We start from the raw sequence: 20,395 nt of genomic DNA, 5'->3' as shown, positions 1-20,395 counted from the left end.
AAATTGAAAGGAGCGCTATTGCATAGTGATGACTTCTAGCTACATGAACCCTTTTGGAGACTGATGGAGTCACAGCCCAAACCAAAAATGAATAGATGAGGAGTAACCACATAATAACAGAATGGTACCCATTGTATGTCCTCACCAGGGGAGCAGGCCATGTGTCAACTAACAGAAACTCTAATCTTATAGATTTTGACCTTAATAAGGTAGCCCTCTGGAGAAAGAGGAAAGATCAAGCTAACATCACAGAAAACCTGTTCAGCCAGAGGCTGTGAAAAGAGATCCAGCCAAGCAAGAAAAACCCAGCTAAACAATAACTGAACCACAAGAATCACAAAGTGACTTTAAGACTTGCCAACGGTAAAGGTAACAATATGCACACCACCAACTTGGTGCTGAATTGTAACCACTAGAACTCCATGACACTTCAACAAGTTCAAGACTACAAACATCCAGGCCTGTACCTTTAAAAGAGGCTATCCTCCCAAGAAGATTCAACAGGTTTACTATAAGCCATAAACACTTAACTCACTTTGGATTTTAAACTACCTACCTTTTTCTCTCTATCTATTCTTGTGTATGTGTGTGTGTGTGAGTGAGTGAATGTGTGTGGGGGTGAGGTTGCAACCATTTTGGGAACTGTGTAAAAAGAAATTTTTAAACCTAGAGAAAACTTGTTATTTTTCTGTTTATTTGACCCAAAAGGCATTCAGGGGCTAACACATCATTTTTAACAAAACACGATTGTGGTCAGTTGGGTGAACAGTTTGAACCATCCACACCCCTTTCTACCTGTCCATAACAGTGCAGAATTAAAATGAGTTCATTGAATAAAATCGTGTTAAATAATACACTGTGGCAGCCCTATAACCACAGTGCCACACAAATACAAAATTAACCATAATTCTATATTGTTCTGGTGAGTTGTGCCAGAACCAATTTCTTTTGAAATGAAAGGATTTTTTTCAAAGCTGGAAATCCCTACAAATATAACATTTTTAAAAGCATTGATTCTTTAATGTGCAACAACACCAACGTATATATTTATAGCACCTTTAATGTATTAAAACATCCCAAGGCACTTCACAAAAGCATTATAAAACAATGTGTCTGCGTGGGTTTTCGCCGGGTGCTCCGGTTTCCTCCCACAGCCAAAGACTTGCAGGTGATACGTAAATTGGCCATTATAAATTGTCCCTAGTGTAGGTAGGGAATATGGGATTACTGTAAGGTTAGTACAAACGGGTGGTTGTTGGTCGGCACGGACTCAGTGGGCCGAAGGGCCTGTTTTAGTGCTGTATCGCTATATAAAAAAAAAGTATGACACCGAGCCACAAATAGATATTAGATCAGATGACCAAAAGCTGGGTCAGAGGTATGTTCTAAGGAGTGTCTTAAAGAAGGAAAGCGAGGTGGAGAAGTGTAGGGAGGTTATTCCAGAGTTTAGGGCATAGGCATCTGATGGCACGGCCACCAAGGGTGAAGCGATTAAACTCAGGGATGCTCAAGAGACCAAAAATAAATGACCACATATCTGTGGCGGGGTGGGGGGGGGGGGGGGGGGGGGTTTGGGCTGGAGGAGATTACAGAGATAGGGAGGGACAAGGCCATGGAGGGAGTTGAAAACAAGGATGAGAATTTTAAAATCAAGATGTTGCTTAATTGGGAGCCAACGTAGGAACGTAAGGCAGCACAGGGATGATAGAGGAACAAGGGGAATGGGACTTAGTGCAAGTCAAGACACTGGCTGAGTTTGGGATGACCTCAAGTTTACATAGAGAAGAATGTGGGAGACCAGCCAGGGGTGCATTTAAATAGTCAAGTCTAGAGGTAACGAAGGAATGAATGAGGGTTTCAACAGCAGATGAGCTGAGACAGGGGTGAAGTCAGGTGATGTAATGGAGGTGGATATAGGTGATCTTAGTGCTGATCCGAATATAAAGGTCAGAAGCTTCAAATATGACACCAAGGTTGCAAACCGACTGGTTTAACCTCAGACTGTTGCCAGACACAAGGGTGTAATCGGTAACTCGGGAAAGGAGTTTGGAGCTGGGCCCGTAAACAATGGCTTCAGTCTTTCCAATATTTAATTGGAGGAACGCTCTGCTCATCAGTACTAGATGTCAGATAAGTAGTCTGATAATTTAGCAACAGTGGAGGAGATGAGAGGTGGTGGTGAGGTAGAGATGGGTATCATCAGCATACACATGTAAATTAACACTGTGCTTTGGGATAATGTCGCTGAGAGGCAGCATGCAGATGAGAAATGGTGGGGGGGGTGGGGGGCGTGGTCAAGGATAGATCCTTGGGGGACACCAAAGGTAATGGTGTGGGATCAGGAAGATAAGTGGAAAATGATAATATGAGCCACTTGAATACTTATTTATTGGAGTACAATACAAAAATTGGCATCAAAAAGTGGTAATTCACAATATATTCCCAATGTCACTTAAAGTTACATTGTTATTATCTTTTGTACCAACTCCAAAAAGTATGATAAAGCCACATTAAAACTGCAGTGTCACATTGCTGACACTAATATATTCTATTATAGGAATTGACAAAACTGAAATACATAGTGGGATGCCATTAGACTCAAACCAAACGACATCATTGAAATTAAAGCTAACTTTTGCAAAGTCGAACACTTAAGCCCATGTACTTATGCAAAATAGGAAACCATAGCACAAAACAAAAATCACAGATTGTATAAACAATACTTCAATACAAAAGCCCCCAAGTTCTACCCCTGATGTGACTGAGGGGGTTATCCCAGCTTTCCTTCTACATCAAGCTAGTTTTCAACTTTTTTACCCAACAGCCCACAACAATTCTTATGCCCACATCTGGCAATGCATTACTTTCACCATGCAATAAAGCACAGCAAATGTTTGCTATCATGTCTTTTCAACTTAACCAGTTTGTCCCATTTTAAATGCTCACAATCTTTGAAACTTGGGAGTCACAAAATTCATCGAGTTCTACATAAATTTTTTTTAGGATTGGCTTACATGACCACTGACTCTACTTTCCCTCAATAAAAAATCTGTGCGTTGACAGTACTACAGCAGATGCAGAGCAAACTCAACAATTCACTGTACCACCTTAGACCAGATGAGACTGATCAGATTCTATAGCCAGGGGGCGTCAGGCAATATCATAACGGTTGTACACTGCTACTTGGAGCAAGTGACCTTGGAAAAAGAGCATGTAGATTGTAAAATGATGCAACAGAAAAGAAAATGCAGCACTTCCAGATAATAAAAGAAGTGTTCAACCAGTCTTCATTTGAAACAGTATAAATGAGAAGTTGGTTCAAGAGCACTGAACACTAGACCATCCTAAACTCGAAAAGCCTGAGATTTCTATTGAGATTTTTTTTTAAATATAGAAATAATGCTTTGGAAAGGGAAACTTGAACCGGATTCAGTTTGAAATGAATATCAAATCATATCCACTCAAATTAATTAAGGTGTGTTCAACCTGCAATTAAGGTGTTCCCCTGTATAAGCTTTTGCAGAAAGATTCACTCACTCACAGAAAAGCTATATTTTATTTTAAATGGCAATGCAAATTTGCATAAACCTGGTGCGGAATGGTTGGCAATTCAAACAACACTCCCATATTTGGTGGGATATTCATGCATAAAACCACCATTCCCACTGTTTCAACATTGTAACCTTGTATATTTCCCCTTGGTTTCTCTCATGGTGGAATGAGAGATAAACAAAATGGTCTTTTCTCAGCTGACTATTTTAATACATATGTAAAAATCATTTGTAATAATCTAACAAGTAAGCATTGGGTTTATTCAAATACAACTAAGGGTCCTGTAGTTTTTTTTCCAGGAAGATGCAGTTTGCCTTTGAGGCTTGCAAAGGATCAGGATTACTTTAAGAACCAGCAAGCCCCAGGAGTTATAGGAAGGGGCATTTTTGTTGCCTTAGAAACAGCCATTTGGAGACTACGATTGAAAGGGTCCATTCTTGTTACCATAGATACAGCCATTGGGAGCGAGTATTAAGTGATCCATTTGTTACAATTCAGTTTTTGAACTGGCTTTTTAGTTGAAGACAGTTTGTTCTAACAGAACACAGACAAAGAGGACACAGACAGCTGTGGTGACAGCACCTGGAAAAAGAGCTCTCAACCATTTAAGCTGAAGGAAGAAGATTTTAGTATGTTTAATTATTCTCTCTCAAAATTCTAAAAAAAAGTCAAACCAAAACAGAGATCTCTGGTAATTTAAATTGAAGAAAGGGAAGTTAGACTGTGACAATCCTTTATCCCACAAAAACTCCAAAGTCAGATTGGTTCTATTGAAAGGGTTTGCAAGTCGTTAATTGTTGAAATTCGCTGGAGAAGGAAAGCGTCACTGACTGAAGTTAGACTATGGACTGTTCTACTGTGGAAGAACCTTTTTTCCCCTCATCAGACAACGGTGAGGACGTCGAGCAACATTGAACTGTAAATTTGCAAGGACTCTAATTTTTTCTATTTTAACTGTTGTTTATATCTTCGTGGTGTTTTAGAATTTAGTTCTTCTAATTAAAGAGTTAATTTGTTGATTTAAAGACACCAGGTTTGGTTAGCCTCATTGAGGGGTTAATAGATGGTACAATTTGGCTGGGTCTTTCTTTAATTTGTAAAGTTTTAAATGATATGTTTGGCGATCTGTGGAGCGACGGGATTGAATTATCAGTGCGTTTCTCCCATCACAATCAGAATCGTATATTTTGATTGGGGGCTTTGACTGGAGCGGTCGGTTGTAACACTATACATCAACGGTCTCTCTCAAATGGGAGAGATGCCTATGGTCCTTTGGAGCTATGGCTACAACAAGAATAAGTTAAAATCTCACTTCAAGTATCATGATGGGAGAATTAGTGCTGGAGAAAAATGTACTCTGTTCAGCTGATGGCATTTTCACATCCCAAACTTGTGTTATGAAAACTTAAGTTATGAAACTAGGGCTATCCCAAAAGCCACAGCACAAGTGAAAGAATTCTATTAAAACTACATGCACAAAATGTATTTAAAAAGTTACAGGCACTATAATTTGATGAGTTCTTTCAGTTGCACAATGTAAACCTGCCTCTGTGTCATTCTGAGGCACAGCAAGTTGTGTAGACTTGAACAGAAAATTACAAAGGGACAATATAGGTTACGTGAGCAAGCAAAAATATGACAGGTGGATTTCAACATCGGGAAGTGTGAGGTCATTCACCTTGGATCCGAGAAAGACAAATCGGAATATTTTCTTAATGAGGAGAGACTAGGAACTGTAGAGGAGCAGAAGGATTTATTTAGATGTCCATGTACACAAATCACTAAAAACTAATGGACAGGTAAAAATAAAATCAAAGATGAATGGACTTTATTTGGCCTTTATTTCAAGGGGACTGGAATAAAAAGGGAAGTGGTGCTTCAGTTTGTACAAGGCTTGATCAGACCCCATCTGGAGTACTGTGATCAGTTTTGAGCACCACCCTCAGCCTTGGAGGGTTTACAATGCAGATTCACCCGAGGGATACCGGGGCATAAAAAATTAAATAATGAGGACATATACAATATTGCAGTCGCTATGTGACTGAACCAGTAATTCAGAGGCTTGGACTAAAAATCTGGAGAACATGGAGAATAATTTTAACCATCTTAAACCTGACCTCAGAGTTTAACAGAAATGGAACAGAGGGCAGGTAGTCAATCTGCTCCCAGCAGGCAGGTAGTCCATTTAAATATTATAATGTGGTTGGGAGCTCACCTTTAGCCTGTATTACGAGTTCAACCCTGGCTGGCCAGGCTTCCCAGGGAGAGAAGAACACCTTCTGGGAAAAGACAAGTGCCTTAACAGCACCACTTGTGGGCCAGGAGGAGCAGGAATGCGTCCTCCCCACCCACAAGCTATCCAACTTCCTGGCATAACACCCGCCCCCCCAGCCCCACCCACCCAGAGGGGCAGGGATTGGAACCCCCGAAATCAGATACCTCACATCGCACCCCCACCCCACAGGATTGGAGATCAGACAGCCGCACGTTTCTAATAACGCAGCAACAGGCTCTGTACCTGTTCCTGTGGCTCTGTTCTCCTCTGGAGCATTCCCCATCTAACTGCGAGCCTAGCCTGTCAATCAGGTTGGCTTTCAGGTGGGGATGCTGTTAAAAAGCACACTGTGGAGTTAAAATTCCACAGAATGCAGGGGAACCCAGACATCAGGCCTTCTCAACCGAATCTCTGCATCCCTGGCTTGGCAAATCTGCCCGTCAATATCGGGGGCAATGAGTGCAATCCCCCAACTGCAGTTTGAGAATTTGAAATTTAAAAAACCCACAAACTAAATGACGAAGCAGTCAGATTGTTGGAAAAGCCTTTTAGGAAAGGAAACTCATCATCCTTACCCATACTGGCCTATATGTGGCCCCAGTCCCACACCAAAGTGGTTGATTCTTAATTGTGCAGCAAGCTATTCAAGCTGCATCAAATTGCCCCTGCAATGATTCAAGGCAGCTCACCACCAACTTCTCCGGGCAACCAAGAATGAGCAATAAACTTCTATATTTACTAGCAACATCCACACCCCAAGAAGAAATTAAAAACTAAAATAAAAGCAACTGCGGAAGCTGGAAATCTGAAATAAAAAGAAGAAATGCTGAAAATACTCAGCAGGTCTGGCAGCATCTGCTGAGTATTTCCAGCATTTCTTGTATTAAAAACTAAACTTGGTTTTATTCTTAGAGTTTAAAAAGGTTGAGGGGTGATCTAATTGGGGTCTTTTAAGTGATAGAGAGGGTAGATATAAACTATTTCCGCCGGTGGTAAAATCCAAAACAAAGGAGCATAAATCTGAAAATTAGAGCTAGACCATTTAGGAGTAAAACTAGGAAGCACTCTTTCACACCAAAGAATCGTGGAAACTGAAACTCTCTTCCCTAAAAAGCTGGTGATGCTGGGGTAATTGAAATTTTCAACATTTTGATAGGATTGAGATAGGCAAGGGTCAAAGGAATATAGATCAAAAAGTGAGTAAATGGAGTAAAGATACTGATCAGTCATAATTTAATTGAATGGTGGAACAAGCTCTAAGGGCTGAATGGTCTGTTCCCATGATCACTTGTTTTTGCTTGGTCTTCAATGTGAAGAACAGCAAAAATGACATATCCCAAAGACTATGAAGAGAAGGATATACAAAGAGGGTAAAGAAATCATGAGAGCTAAAGAAATTTTAATGCCACATTACACCACACTGAGGCATGAATAATGCATACTCAAAAACATGCACAAAGCAATTTTTCCTCTAATGACCAGGGTACACAACAGCCATTTAATGAGAACTTTCTTCTTCTTTGGCCTCCTTGTCTTGGGAGACAATGGGTAAGCGCCTGGAGGTGGTCAGTGGTTTGTGGAGCAGCGCCTGGAGTGGCTATAAAGGCCAACACTAAAGTGACAGACTCTTCCACAGGTGCTGCAGAAAAAATTGGTTGTCGGGGCTGTTACACAGTTGGCTCTCCCCTTGCGCTTCTGTCTTTTTTCCTGCCAACTGCTAAGTCTCTTTGACTCACCACACTTTAGCCCCGCCTTTATGGCTGCCCGCCAGCTCTGGCGATTGCTGGCAACTGACTCCCATGACTTGTGATCAAGGTTACAGGACTTCATGTCGCCTTTGCAGACGCCTTTAAAGCGGAGACATGGACGGCCGGTTGGTCTGATACCAGTGGCGAGCTCGCTGTACAAGGTGTCCTTGGGGATCCTGCCATCTTCCATGCGGCTCACATGGCCAAGCCATCTCAAGCGCCGCTGACTCAGTCGCGTGTATAAGCTGGGGATGTTGGCCGCCTCGAGGACTTCTGTGTTGGAGATGCAGTCCTGCCACCTGATGCCAAGGATTCTACGGAGGCAGCGAAGATGGAATGAATTGAGACGTTGCTCTTGGCTGACATACGTTGTCCAGGCCTCGCTTCCGTACAGCAAGGTACTGAGGACACAGGCTTGATACACTCGGACGTTTGTGTTCCATGTCAGTGCGCCATTTTCCCACACTCTCTTGGCCAGTCTGGACATAGCAGTGGAAGCCTTTTCCATGCGCTTGTTGATTTCTGCATCTAGAGACAGGTTACTGGTGATAGTTGAGCCTAGGTAGGTGAACTCTTGAACCACTTCCAGAGCGTGGTCGCCGATATTGATGGATGGAGCATTTCTGAAGTCCTGTCCCATGATATTAGTTTTCTTGAGGCTGATGGTTAGGCCAAATTCATTGCAGGCAGCCGCAAACCTGTCGATGAGACTCTGCAGACACGCTTCAGTGTGAGATGTTAATGCAGCATCGTCAGCAAAGAGGAGTTCCCTGATGAGGACTTTCCGTACTTTGGTCTTCGCTCTTAGGCGGGCAAGGTTGAACAACCTGCCGCCTGATCTAGTGTGGAGGAAAATTCCTTCTTCTGAAGACTTGAACCTGTGAGAGCAGCAGGGAGAAGAAAATCCCAAACAGTGTGGGTGTGAGAACACAGCCCTGTTTCATGCCACTCAGGATAGGAAAGGGGTCTGATGAGGCGCTGCTATGCTGAATTGTGCCTTTCATATTGTCATGGAATGAGGTGATGATACTTAGTAGCTTTGGTGGACATCCGATCTTTTCTAGTAGTCTGAAGAGACCACGTCTGCTGACGAGGTCAAAGGCTTTGGTGAGATCAATTAAAGCAACGTAGAGGGGCATCTGTTTTTCGTGGCATTTCTCCTGTAGCTGACGAAGGGAGAACAGCATGTCAATGGTCGATCTCTCTGCTCGAAAGCCAAACTGCCTCAGGGTAGACACGCTCGGCCAGCTTCTGGAGCCTGTTTAAAGTGACTCGAGTGAAGACTTTCCCCACTACCTGAGCAGGGAGATTCCACGGTAGTTGTTGCAGTCGCCGCGGTCACCTTTGTTTTTATAGAGGGTGATGATATTGGCATCGCGCATGTCCTGTGGTACTGCTCCCTCATCCCAGCACAGGCAAAGCAGTTCGTAGAGTGCTGAGAGTATAGCAGGCTTGGCACTCTTGATTATTTCAGGGGTAATGCCGTCCTTCCCGGGACTTTTCCGCTGGCTAGAAAATCAATGGCATCACTGAGTTCCAAATTTGTTGGCTGTATGTCCAGTTCATCCATGACTGGCAGAGACTGGGCTGCATTGAGGGCAGTCTCAGTGACAGGATTCTCCCTGGAGTACAGTTCTAGGTAGTGCTCAACGCAGCGGTCCATTTGCTTGCATTGGTCAGTGATTGTGCCCCCTGATTTAGATTTGAGGGGGGCGATATTCTTGATGGTTGGCCCAAAAGCTCTCTTAATGCCATCTTACATTCCTCTGATGTTTCGGTGTCTGAGGCCCGCTGAATATGACTGCACAGGTGTTGCCAGTAGTCATTAATGAGAACTGAAGAGCAGCATATATGCCAATAGGACAGAAAATTCAGACTTAACCACAGATGAGGTGTGGCCAAAACGATGGATACAGCTTGCTGGTTTTAAATTACATTTACATTTTGACTAGAGAGATTGCCTCAGGTGCACAACTGACTCACGACTGAAAAATTTCAGCTAGGATTTGCATAATGTTGACAGTTTATGTTCGAATCCTTCACGGCCTCACTCCTCCTCATCTCTTTAATCTCTTCCAGGCACACAACCCTCCAAGAACTCTGCGTTCCTTCAACTCTGGCCTCTTGTGCATCCCCATCTCCTTTCCAATGCCATTAGCGGCAGTGCCTTTAATCACCTAGGCCCCAAGCTCTGGAACTACCTCCCTAAAGCTCTCCATGTCTCAGCCTTTCTCTCCTCCTTAAAACCTACCTCTGAAAGTTTTTGGTCACCTATCCTAAAGTCTCCTTCTTTGGCTCAGTGTTAATTTTGTGTTATTATGCTTGCATAAAGCGCCTCAGGACATTTTAACATGTTAAAGGTGCTATATAAATGCAAGTTGCTGTTGTAGCTCTCGAGACTAAGTACTTGTGAAGAAACTAAGAGAGATCCCAAGGAATGTATTTTTATATTTTTAAGGCAGAAGTAGACAGATTCAAAATAAGCAAAGGGGTGAAAGGTTATCGGGCATAGGCAGGAATGTGGAGTTGAGGTTACAATCAGATCAGCCATGATCTTATTGAATGGCGGAGTAGGCATGAGGGGCCAAGTGGCCTACTCCTGCTCCTAATTTGTATGTCCGTAATGGCAGATTGACTGCCTCTGCCTGAAGATCCTTCAGGAGGTTCTAGAAAGAGCCCAATACAGACACAGATTTTGGTGCAGCTTTCTCCATTTCACAAGCCTGTTATACTGATTTCAGGAAGTCCCATAAAGGTCTGGATAGCAGAAAAATTAGAACCCAGTAACAGTCCTCAAGGCACATAACTGCAGAACCCAGACGAGAACTGTAGAAGAACCATCGAAAAATTACAGCACAGGAGGCCATTCAGCCCATTGTGTCCACGCTGACTGAAAAACTAGCCATCCTATCTGATCCCACTTTCGAGCACTTAGTTCATAGCCTTGCTGGTTACAGCACTTCAGGTGCATGTCCAGGTACCTTTTAAAAGAATTGAGAGTTTCTGCCTCCATTCCTGGCAGTGAATTCTAGACACCCACCACTCTCTGGATGAAAGTTTTTCCTCATGTTCCCTCTAACCCTTCTACCAATCACCTTAAATATGTGCCCCCTGGTAATTGACCTCTCCGCTAGGAGAAACAGGTCTTCCTGTCTACTCTATCTAGGCCCCTCATAATTTTGTATACCTCAATTAGGTCACTCCTCAGTCTCCTTCTGTTCTAAGGAAAACAACCCTAGCCTATCCAATCTTTCCTCATAGCTACAACTTTTGAGCCCCGGCAACATTTTTGTAAATCTCCTCTGTACTCTCTGCAGAGCAATTATGTCCTTCCTGCAATATAGTGACCAGAACTGTTCGCAGTACTCCAGCTGTGGTCTAACCAGCGTTTTATACAGTTCCAGCATTACATCCCTGCTTTTGTATTCTTTTCCTTGGCCAATAAAGGAAAGCATTCCATATGCCTGCTTCACCACTCTACCTACTTCTGCTGCCACCTTCAGGGACCTATGGACATACACTCCAAGGTCTCTCACTTCGTCTACCCCTCTCAATATCCTCCCATTTATTGTGTATTCCCTCGCTTTGTTTGCCCTCCCCAAATGCATTACCTCACACTTTTCTGGATTGAATTCCATTTGACACTTTTCCGCCCACTCAACCAAACCATTGATATCATTCTGGAATCTACAGCCTTCCTCTTCACTATCAACTACACGGCCAATTTTTGTGTCAGCGGCAAATTTCCTAATCATGCCTCCCACATTCAAATCCAAATCATTAATATATATCACAAACAGCAAGGCACCCAACACTGAGCCCTGTGGAACGCCACTGGAAACCACTTTCCATTCGCAAAATCATTCATCAACGACTACCCTTTATTTCCTGTCCCTGAGCCAATTCTGGATCCAACCTGCCACATTCCCCTGTATCCCATGGGCTTTCATTTTACTGACCAGTCTGCCATGTGGGACCTTGTCAAATGCCTTACTAAAATCCATGTAGACCACATCCACTGCACTACCCTCATCAATCCTCCTTGTTACTTCCTCAAAAAACTCAATTAAGTTAGGAAGATATGACCTTCCCTTAACAAATCCATGCTGACTATCCGTGATTAATCCGTGCCATTCTAAGTGGCAGTTTATCCTGTCCCTCAGAATAGATTCTAATAATTTACCCACCACAGAAGTCAAACTTACTGGCTTATAATTATTTGGCCCATCTCTCACACCCTTTTTAAACAATGGTGCAACGTTCACGGAACTCCATTCGTCTGGTACCTCCCCTGTATCCAGTGACGATTTGAAGATGATCCTCAGCGCATCCACTACTTCCTCCTTGGCTTCCTTTAACAACCTGGGATGCAATCCATTCCAGCCCTGGTGATTTATCCACTTTCAAGGATGTCAGACCCTCTAGTACTTCCTCTCTCATCATGCTTATCGTATCTAATATTTCACAATCCTCCTCATTAACTACAATGTCTGCATCAACCCTCTCCTTTGTGAAGAGAGAGACAAAAAACCTCATTAAGAACCCTGCCCACATCTTCTGCATCCACGCATAAGTTCCCTTGTATATCTCTGATAGGCTCTACCCTTTCTTCAGTTATCCTCTTGCTCTTAATGTACTGATAAAACATCTTCGTGTTTTCCTTGATTTTACCTGCCAATAATTTTTCATGTCCTCTCTTTGCTTTTCTAATTCCCTTTTTTACTTCACCCCTGCACTTTCTATACTCCTCTAGGCTTTCTAAAGTATTAAGATTTTATGATCATCATAAGCTTTCCTTTTCTGCTTTAACTTACCCTGAAAGCTTATAGATAACCAGCAGGCTCTACCACCCTTTATCTTTGTGGGGATATGCCCACACATTGCCTGTATCTCGCTTTTGAATGCCTCCCACTGGTTTGCCACTGATTTTCCTTCAAGTAGTTGTATCCAGTTCACTTTCACCAGGTCACCTCTCAGTTTCTTAAAATTTGCCTTCCCCCAATTTAGAACTTTTACTCCTGTTTTATCTTTGTCCTTTTTCATGATTATGCTAAAACTAACTGTATTATGATCACTATCTCCAAAATGGTCACCCACTGTTACTTCATCCACTTGCCCAACTTCATTACCGAAGACTAAATCTAGAATTGCATCCCGTCTCGTTGGGCTTGTTGCGTGCCGGCTAAAAAAGTTTTTTTGAATGCAGTTCAAGAATTTTGCCCCCTCTGTGCCCTTCACACTGTTTGTATTCAAGTTGATATTGGGGTAGTTGAAATCCCCAACTATTATTGCCCTATAGTTTTTGCATTCAGAAATTTGCCTACATATTTGTTCTTCTACCTCCCCCTCACTATTTGGGGGTCTATAGTACACTCCCAGTTGTGCGGCTGCCCCTTTTTTATTGCTGAGCTCCACCCATATGGTCTTGTTTGATGATTCATTTAGCATATCATCCCTCCTCAAAGCTGTTATTGATTCCTTAACTAAATGTCAGCCCCCCCCCCCCCTCCTTTTTTATCCCCCTCTCTATCCCACCTGAAAACTCTATATCCAGGGACGCTGAGCTGCCATTCATGCCCTTCTTTAAGCCAAGTTTCCATTATAGCAATGATATTGTGTTGCCATGTGTCTATCTGTGCCCTCAGCTCATCGGCTTTATTTACTATACTCCTTGCATTTAAATAAATACCCTTTAACATTGCCAAATTCCTGTGCTGCACACTTTTTAACCTTTGCTTCTTTTGTCTTTCAGAGTCACACACTAATTTTCTGCCTCCCATTCCCTGCCCTGAAATTGTCACATCCAAGACTGCGTTCAGGTTCCCATCCCCTGCCAAACTAGTTTAAACCATCCTCAACGGCACTAGCAAACCTTCCTGCAAGGATATTTGTCCCAGTCCTGTTCAGGTGTAGACAGGGTGGCATGTACAGGTCCCACCTTGCCCAGAACTGGTCCCAATGCCCCAGAAATCTGAAGCCCTCCCTCTTGCATCATCTCTCTCCAGCCACGCACTCATCTGGTGTATTTTACTATTTCTATACTCACTAGCATAGGCCTTGGGAGTAATCCAGAGATTACTACCTTTGGGGTCCAGCTTGCTAATCTCGTTCCTAACTCCCTAAACTCAGCCTCTGACCACCTCTACCCAACCAAGACGGTTACATCATGACACATATGATCAGCTAGGTAACTATGGCAATCAATCTTTTATGCAGATTACATTTCAGTTACTTTGCACTGGATGATTGGTGTCCTCTATGACATAATTAATGCTAGATCACTGGACCTCAAATGAAGTGGGAGAAGAAATAGGAAAAATATTTCAAAGCAATTCTGATCTATTTTTACATTATGTTTAAATAAGTCACATGGAGAAGATTGGGTAACATTTGCTGGCGTATGATGAAATTTAGGCATATTACTTTACTTCCCATTTCCCATCTCTTAATTACTGTCATGCAAACGAGATGTTTTAGAGAAGTGAAAGTAGGTTTAGAGCAGCAACAATGTCAATCAAGTTATTTTTCAATGTTTCAAAATAATTAACGGATTTTCATTTAACTTTCTCAAAAAGTAATTAAATTTTGTCCAAGTTAAAAAAAAAATGAAGGCAGCTAGAACTTTCTTTTTCCTTCTATCCTGAAGGTGCTGGCTCACCGTCTGGCTCCATAGCCACTGCCAGCCTTCTGCTACTTCACCCAATAGCCATCTCTATCCTTCAGCAAAGCAGAATATGTTACTAGGAGAGTCAAATGTGCGGTAAGCCTTCTTCTCACCTACCATTTACACATTCCAGTAGCATTAATAAAGAACACTTGAGGCCAGTTGTGGACCTCTGCATCCATCCCACCCGAGATCAGCTCACTCAGCTCAGACCAAGCATCAATTCTGGGGCCTTCCTGGTCTGTACAGATCAATGCATCACCTGGCCGTATACCCATTGCAGGAGCTCAGTTATAACTGTCCTAACCACTCTTCCTGCTGACTTATAATTTGGGATGATCCCTGTAAAAGGTGAACAACAACTTATATTTATATAGCACCTTTAACATAACACATCAAGGCGTTTCACAGGAAAGCAAAACTAGACACCAAGCCACATAAGGCGATATGTCAAATTTATCTTAAAAATATCACTATCTGATATTCTATGAGGACATTCCTTTATAGACAACTTATATTTATATAGCACATTTAATGCAGGAAACCATCCCAATACACTTCAGAGTATGTAATCAAATTTTGGCTCGGTGTCAAATTTTGTTTGATACAACTCCTGTTCAGCACCTTGGGACATCTTACTACAGTAAAGGCACTACATAAATAAGTTGGAATCAGATGTAAATTGACAGCAAGCCAAGATAGGAGATATTAGGAGGGTGACTAAAACCACGGTTAGATGTAGCTTTTAACAAAGGCCCTAAAGGGCATGAGAGATGGAAATTTAAGATGGGAATTCCAGAGCTTAGGATCTAGATGACTGTAGATACAATCACTCATGGTGGTCTGAAGGAAGTGGGGAATGGGTAAGAGGCCAAAGTTAGAGGAACACAGAGTTCTGAGAAAGTTGTGGAGCTGAAGGCAGTTAGAGAAATAAGGAGGAGTCAGATCATTAAAAGGGATCTGAACACAATAGTGAGAATTTTAAAATGGAGGCACTGATGGACCAGGAGCTAACCTAGGCCAGCAAGCACAGGGGTGATGGGTGGGCAGGATTTGGTGCAGGTTCGGATACATTTAACCAAGTTTCAGATGAGCACGAATTTATACAGGTTGAAGGGCTGAAAATCTTACTTCCGAATGAAATATTCTGTTGGGTGTCAGTAAAACAAAAAGCATTTCAATTCTTCCTTATTTCGCTAATCACCGATGAGTCAACGAGCATGCTGCAAATATGCGGAAGGGATTGACTACTGAGAAATTTATTCAGCACCCTGTTTGAATAGGTGTGCATTTTGTATGAAACTGGACAACGATATTCCACAGTTCCCCAAGAAAATGAAGTACAAGAAGAAAATTGCTGAAAAGCATGGCAACAACAGAAGTAGTGCAACGAACCATGGAACGGCAACTGCAGCTCACATACACTGAGAACTGTCCGATCCTGGCTTTGCCGTCAGGGAAGGGGCAGCGAATAAACGTGAGGGTTTTTCCCTGTATGTCGGAGGACAATTCACCCCGGTCAGTCACTTTACACCTCCTCGTGGCCAATTTTACAACAATATCGGCAAAAGTGGCTGACAGCGGCTCACTTGCACATGTCCTTGGCTGGCAAATGATGCACCTGCAGAGTGAGGGCAATATTTACAATAAGGGAACTGCCAACTCAGCGTCCATTTCATTATTTGGATAAATCACAATTGTTCTAACCAGATTAAACAGTTATTAAATACATGTTTAAAACATTAAGTAAAATCTGAAACAAAAACAAGAAATGCTGGAATCACTCAGCAGGTCTGGCAGCATCTGTGGAAAGAGAAGCAGAGTTAACGTTTCGGGTCAGTGACCCTTCTTCGGAATTTTGCTTTTGTTAAGTAAAATTTGTTCGATTCAAGCAACTCAAATCTGGCGGCAGGCTGAAGATCTGAAGTCCCATCTACTGATCACTCTAAGCTAGGTTGTGTTCGCTGAGATTGAGAGCAGAGTGCAGCGTTATCTGGAGGAGTGGGACAACTGGCTTGTCTCATTCGAACACCGCGTCCACTTAGTTACATTAACCCCGAGAGTGGGCAAGTGAGGAGCTGGTCTGCAGGATGGTCTCAAATGAATACACTGTGGCAAGTGCGCTGGAAGGGGCCGCACACACGCATCTATTAAGCTGGAAAATTTAAAATCGGAGTGAACGAGAGCGGGAAGAACCATTTCCCTCCCGTGTCTGTTCAAGGGCAATTTCTCATTTAGCAGAGAGCGAATACAATGCGCTCCTGACATATAAATCAGCATACAATATTAACCAACTGCCAGAAGAACTAGCATTGCCCAATACTTCTGCTCGGTATTCTTTGCATTTGACCAAAAGAACGCCTGAAATCAAAAAGGTGCAATTCCTAATTATGCGGATGAACATCCACAAAACTAGTGAGGACGATGCAAAGGGAGAAATGCACATTTGAGCTTTTAGTTACGGGGAATTATTGTAGTCAGACCCAGTGAAACACACCAACCCACCGTTAAGTAAGGACAGACAAAAAGAAGCAGCGTCTGTCTCCAACACGAACAAAAAGCCTCCCTCCCTTTACCTGCACACGGTGATGAGGTTTTTCCGCTCCACTGCAGCGTTTCTCGCCATGCTCTTCTTTCGTGAGAAATTCAGTCCCAGACTGAGAGAAGCCATTTCAGTCCTTTTAAATATAGCTTATAAAAGTGATGGACGGGGACGCTGTTGGGATGGATGGTTGGTCTGTGCTACACAATGGGCTCCAGGTGCCGGTTGGGATTGGGATGGGGATCAGAATCTCTGCTTATCCGAGCAGGCTTCAGCCTCAACACAGCTGAGATCCCGGCAAAACAAACCATGAAGACCATTGACTATTTCAAAAAGAAACAGCGGCCAACAGGGAAGGAAATGATTTGGGTTTGTCAACGAATTTGCCAGACGAGCTGTCTGTTAAGAGGCACTTTATGCAGCACAATCAGAGCATTATACAATAGCTTTGCACTGTGCCGGAATAACGACAAATATCTCCAGTAGATCTGCAAAATGTCAGCTTTGCACATTAGAGCGATCTTGGTGATGGACAGTTAACAATCTTGTTTCGCCCGGCTAGTTTTTTTCATGTTTTTTAACCCTGCTTTCCTCCGATATGTGCGAATTTGGTATTGTCTTGAGGCAGCAGTGCTCAATGCACTCCTTATTCTCCAAGCGCGTACAGCCCCTTTCTCCCACTAAAACATCGAAATAAGCTGCTCTCCATTCAGTTTCCTTCTGGCACACCACGGGACCGGAAGTTTACTGCTTGAATTGCCTTTAAAGGGACACCGACAGCATGACCTCATCCATGGAAAGCTGGGGGTCCACATATACACACACCATCTGCTGTCTCTCTACATCTCAGCAAATTTGAAACCCCTGACTAAAAGCCAAGAGCAAGAAATCAAACCGGCTTTGTAATATTGTATGAGTTTGACCCATAACTTCAAATGCATCCTTGTGTTGCAAAGGCAAAAACACTACGGATGCTAGAAATCTGAACTATAGAAAAAAATGATGCAAATGCTCTGGAGGTCCGGCAGTATCTAGAGGGAGAGACAAAGCCCGACCTGCTGAATATTTCCAGCATTTTCTGTTTATAAGTCACTATGTCCGTTTTTAGCTCATAAAGCATTTTACTACTTCTGATGTGAAACAATTACCTGGCGTCAAACTGATTAGGTTGCACTTAACACCAACACCTCGTAAATCCATCTTATTCGGCTTACGTTTTCTTTTCTGAAGCCCTAGCTGTAATGCAAGGAATTAGCGTGAAAGCATTGTTCCCCACAATCACCTCGGGAATTAGATCAGCGAGCAACCACAACAGTGTTGGAGAAAAGCACAGTTCTCAGACTCTCAACCCTTTTAATGAAATGCGCCTTTTTTTTCAAATTGCATTTCATTCCCCTGGGTTGTCATGCAGGCCCCCCAACTGCCAAGATTCATGCACATTAATTTCGCCACATGGACATTAAATTTCAAATTGTTGATGGAAAGAAGAGAAAGCCTGTTATAAGGATTTGCCAGGCCCCGGGCCGGGAAGACATTTTTGCATATTAGCAGACAATGTTGGAACAAAGGAGCTTTCCCCTGCTCCTATACAATATACAGAACAGACCCGGTCATACCAGTCAGTCATGTGACCACCCTGCTGGCCAACTTGGGGATTAGAGACAGTGTTTGAACTAGCAGAGAAATCTCTTTGCTCCTGGACTGAAAAAGACTTCCTCTCCTCCCATCTCTTTCTCACGGAATTCCAAAACCCACTGAAGACACGTGAACCCCAAGAGAGAGAAAAGTATCCTACAGTGAACAAGGTTTAAGAAGAATACTAGGCTCCATTGAAAAGCAAGACCATATCTTCAATCAAGGACTCGACAGTGAGCTCGAAGCATAGCAACAAAAAACCCTCCTCAGAGATTGCCTCAAATCTTTCCACTTTATTATTTCTTCTGCTCTTTTCTGTCTGTATGTGTGTATCACATATGCATGCTGGCATGTATCCGTAGGCATTAACCGAATTAGAGTTTAAGTTTTAATAAATTTCACTTTTCTTCTTTAAGTCTAATAAAGTCTTGTTTGTGCTCGTTTCTTTGCCTTATAATTGGAAAGTAGTGAACAAGGATTCACTAAGTGGGAGCTAAAAACACGGTGTGTTTAAAACTAAACCCTGTTACAGTGAGACCAGGTGAAGGCTGAGAGAGACCCCGAGACACCTTTCTCACCTGGTCATAACAAAATACTATTTTAGGAAGCTGATCAAAGTTCATCTAATGCATGCAGCAGAAGCAGCCTACAACGTACACAAAAGAGAATCGGCACATTAGTCTTTCCTTAACTCTTCTTCTTCAGGAGATTGGGGACTTATTCTGCTACTTTGGGTAACATTGCTAATGAGTTAAATAATTAGTAACCAAGAAGGAGCAAACAACTCACCATTAAGGACTTTCCCACCTTTAAATACTTTAACAATCCTAAAAAGAGAGATTAAATTGGTAGCGGTAACCGAAACCGCTGTTAGAGGACACACAGAAAATGGTAACTCTGTATAAGGAAAACATGTTTTGCTGGGAGCACTACTTCTTTGTTTGTATCTGACTAAATTTCATAAGAAACAAGGCTTTCTGATTTTGTGTGAGAGGAGATAAGTTTTGTGTTGCTAACGTCCTGCAATGCCAGATCTCTGCTCATTTTACACATAACATGCACTTCAGACTGGCTGATGGAGTGGGAATAGGAAGCTCCCACCTGCTACATGGTGAAACTGTAGATAAAGTGCCCCTCAACTCTGTCCTCAGGTTCATTCAAGTTCAGCCAAGCTAAATTCTGGGAAATGAAAAGATAATACAACAAAGAATCATAGATGCTCATGTAAAGCAAGGCATTTCTCAAGGACTGTCAAGGCAGTGATAGTGTGATAGCATACAAATTTGTCACTTTATATCTAAATTTGTGTAAGTTCTTTGTTAAAAAGATTGCTATGAAATAATGAAAGTGAAATTGTTAAATGTTGTCTAATTTTTACCCATTGCTTTATCTGAAGTCATCACAATTTTGTATACGACTGTTTTAAGATGATAGATAGCTAAAGGTATGAGCTCTTGTAATACATGTGACTTAGATTGGTTAATAAAATTGAAGTTTATTTGAGAATCAAAGATACATATATTTTTTATTACTTCATGTTAATTAAAATTGGTTAGATTAGAAATTAAAATTGTTAGATATTGTAGATATTCTCAGTATAGTTGTGCACATAAGTGTAAAATGGGTGGAAATGCATCTCTGAAATGACAGGTGGGAGAGATTACCGGAATTTAAAAAAAACTATGTCTATACCAGCCTGATCTCAGCAGACATTAAAGTGGGTCACTTGGTTGTACAATATATTTCCCTGAAACTCAGGAATGAGATTTAAGCCAGCTAGTCCAGATACTAGAATATAAAGTGACCTGCCCTGAAGCAGAGACATAAAATGGGAACATATATCACAGCAACAGACAGAGGTCCATCAGTCTGACATCCTAAAAAGCTTACATTATCATCCCAGAGGAATGTAAGGCAACCAACTCCAGTATGCCAATTCCAAAGAATGAGGTTGTATAAATTTCTGGAATCATTACTAA

At 42.3% G+C, this 20,395-nt stretch overlaps 1 protein-coding gene across 4 annotated transcripts in view; it reads right to left on the bottom strand.

The window, feature by feature from the left end:
• rundc3b (RUN domain containing 3b) overlaps positions 1-17,487 on the bottom strand; it is a 174,492-nt gene extending 157,005 nt beyond the window's left edge. For all 4 annotated transcript variants that reach the window (XM_068013114.1, XM_068013088.1, XM_068013096.1 and 1 more), the window contains exon 1: positions 16,816-17,487. In XM_068013114.1, the coding sequence (XP_067869215.1) occupies positions 16,816-16,910 (95 nt within the window). In that variant the 5' untranslated portion in view covers positions 16,911-17,487. The remainder of the gene's footprint in view (positions 1-16,815) is intronic.
• Positions 17,488-20,395: the final 2,908 nt, after the last annotated feature.

Source organism: Heterodontus francisci, chromosome 2 (genome assembly GCF_036365525.1).
Source record: "Heterodontus francisci isolate sHetFra1 chromosome 2, sHetFra1.hap1, whole genome shotgun sequence".
NCBI classification, from domain to species: Eukaryota; Metazoa; Chordata; class Chondrichthyes; order Heterodontiformes; family Heterodontidae; genus Heterodontus; species Heterodontus francisci.
The sequence above is the reverse complement of the archived record's forward strand: the minus strand, read 5'-3'. Positions and strand labels throughout refer to the sequence as shown.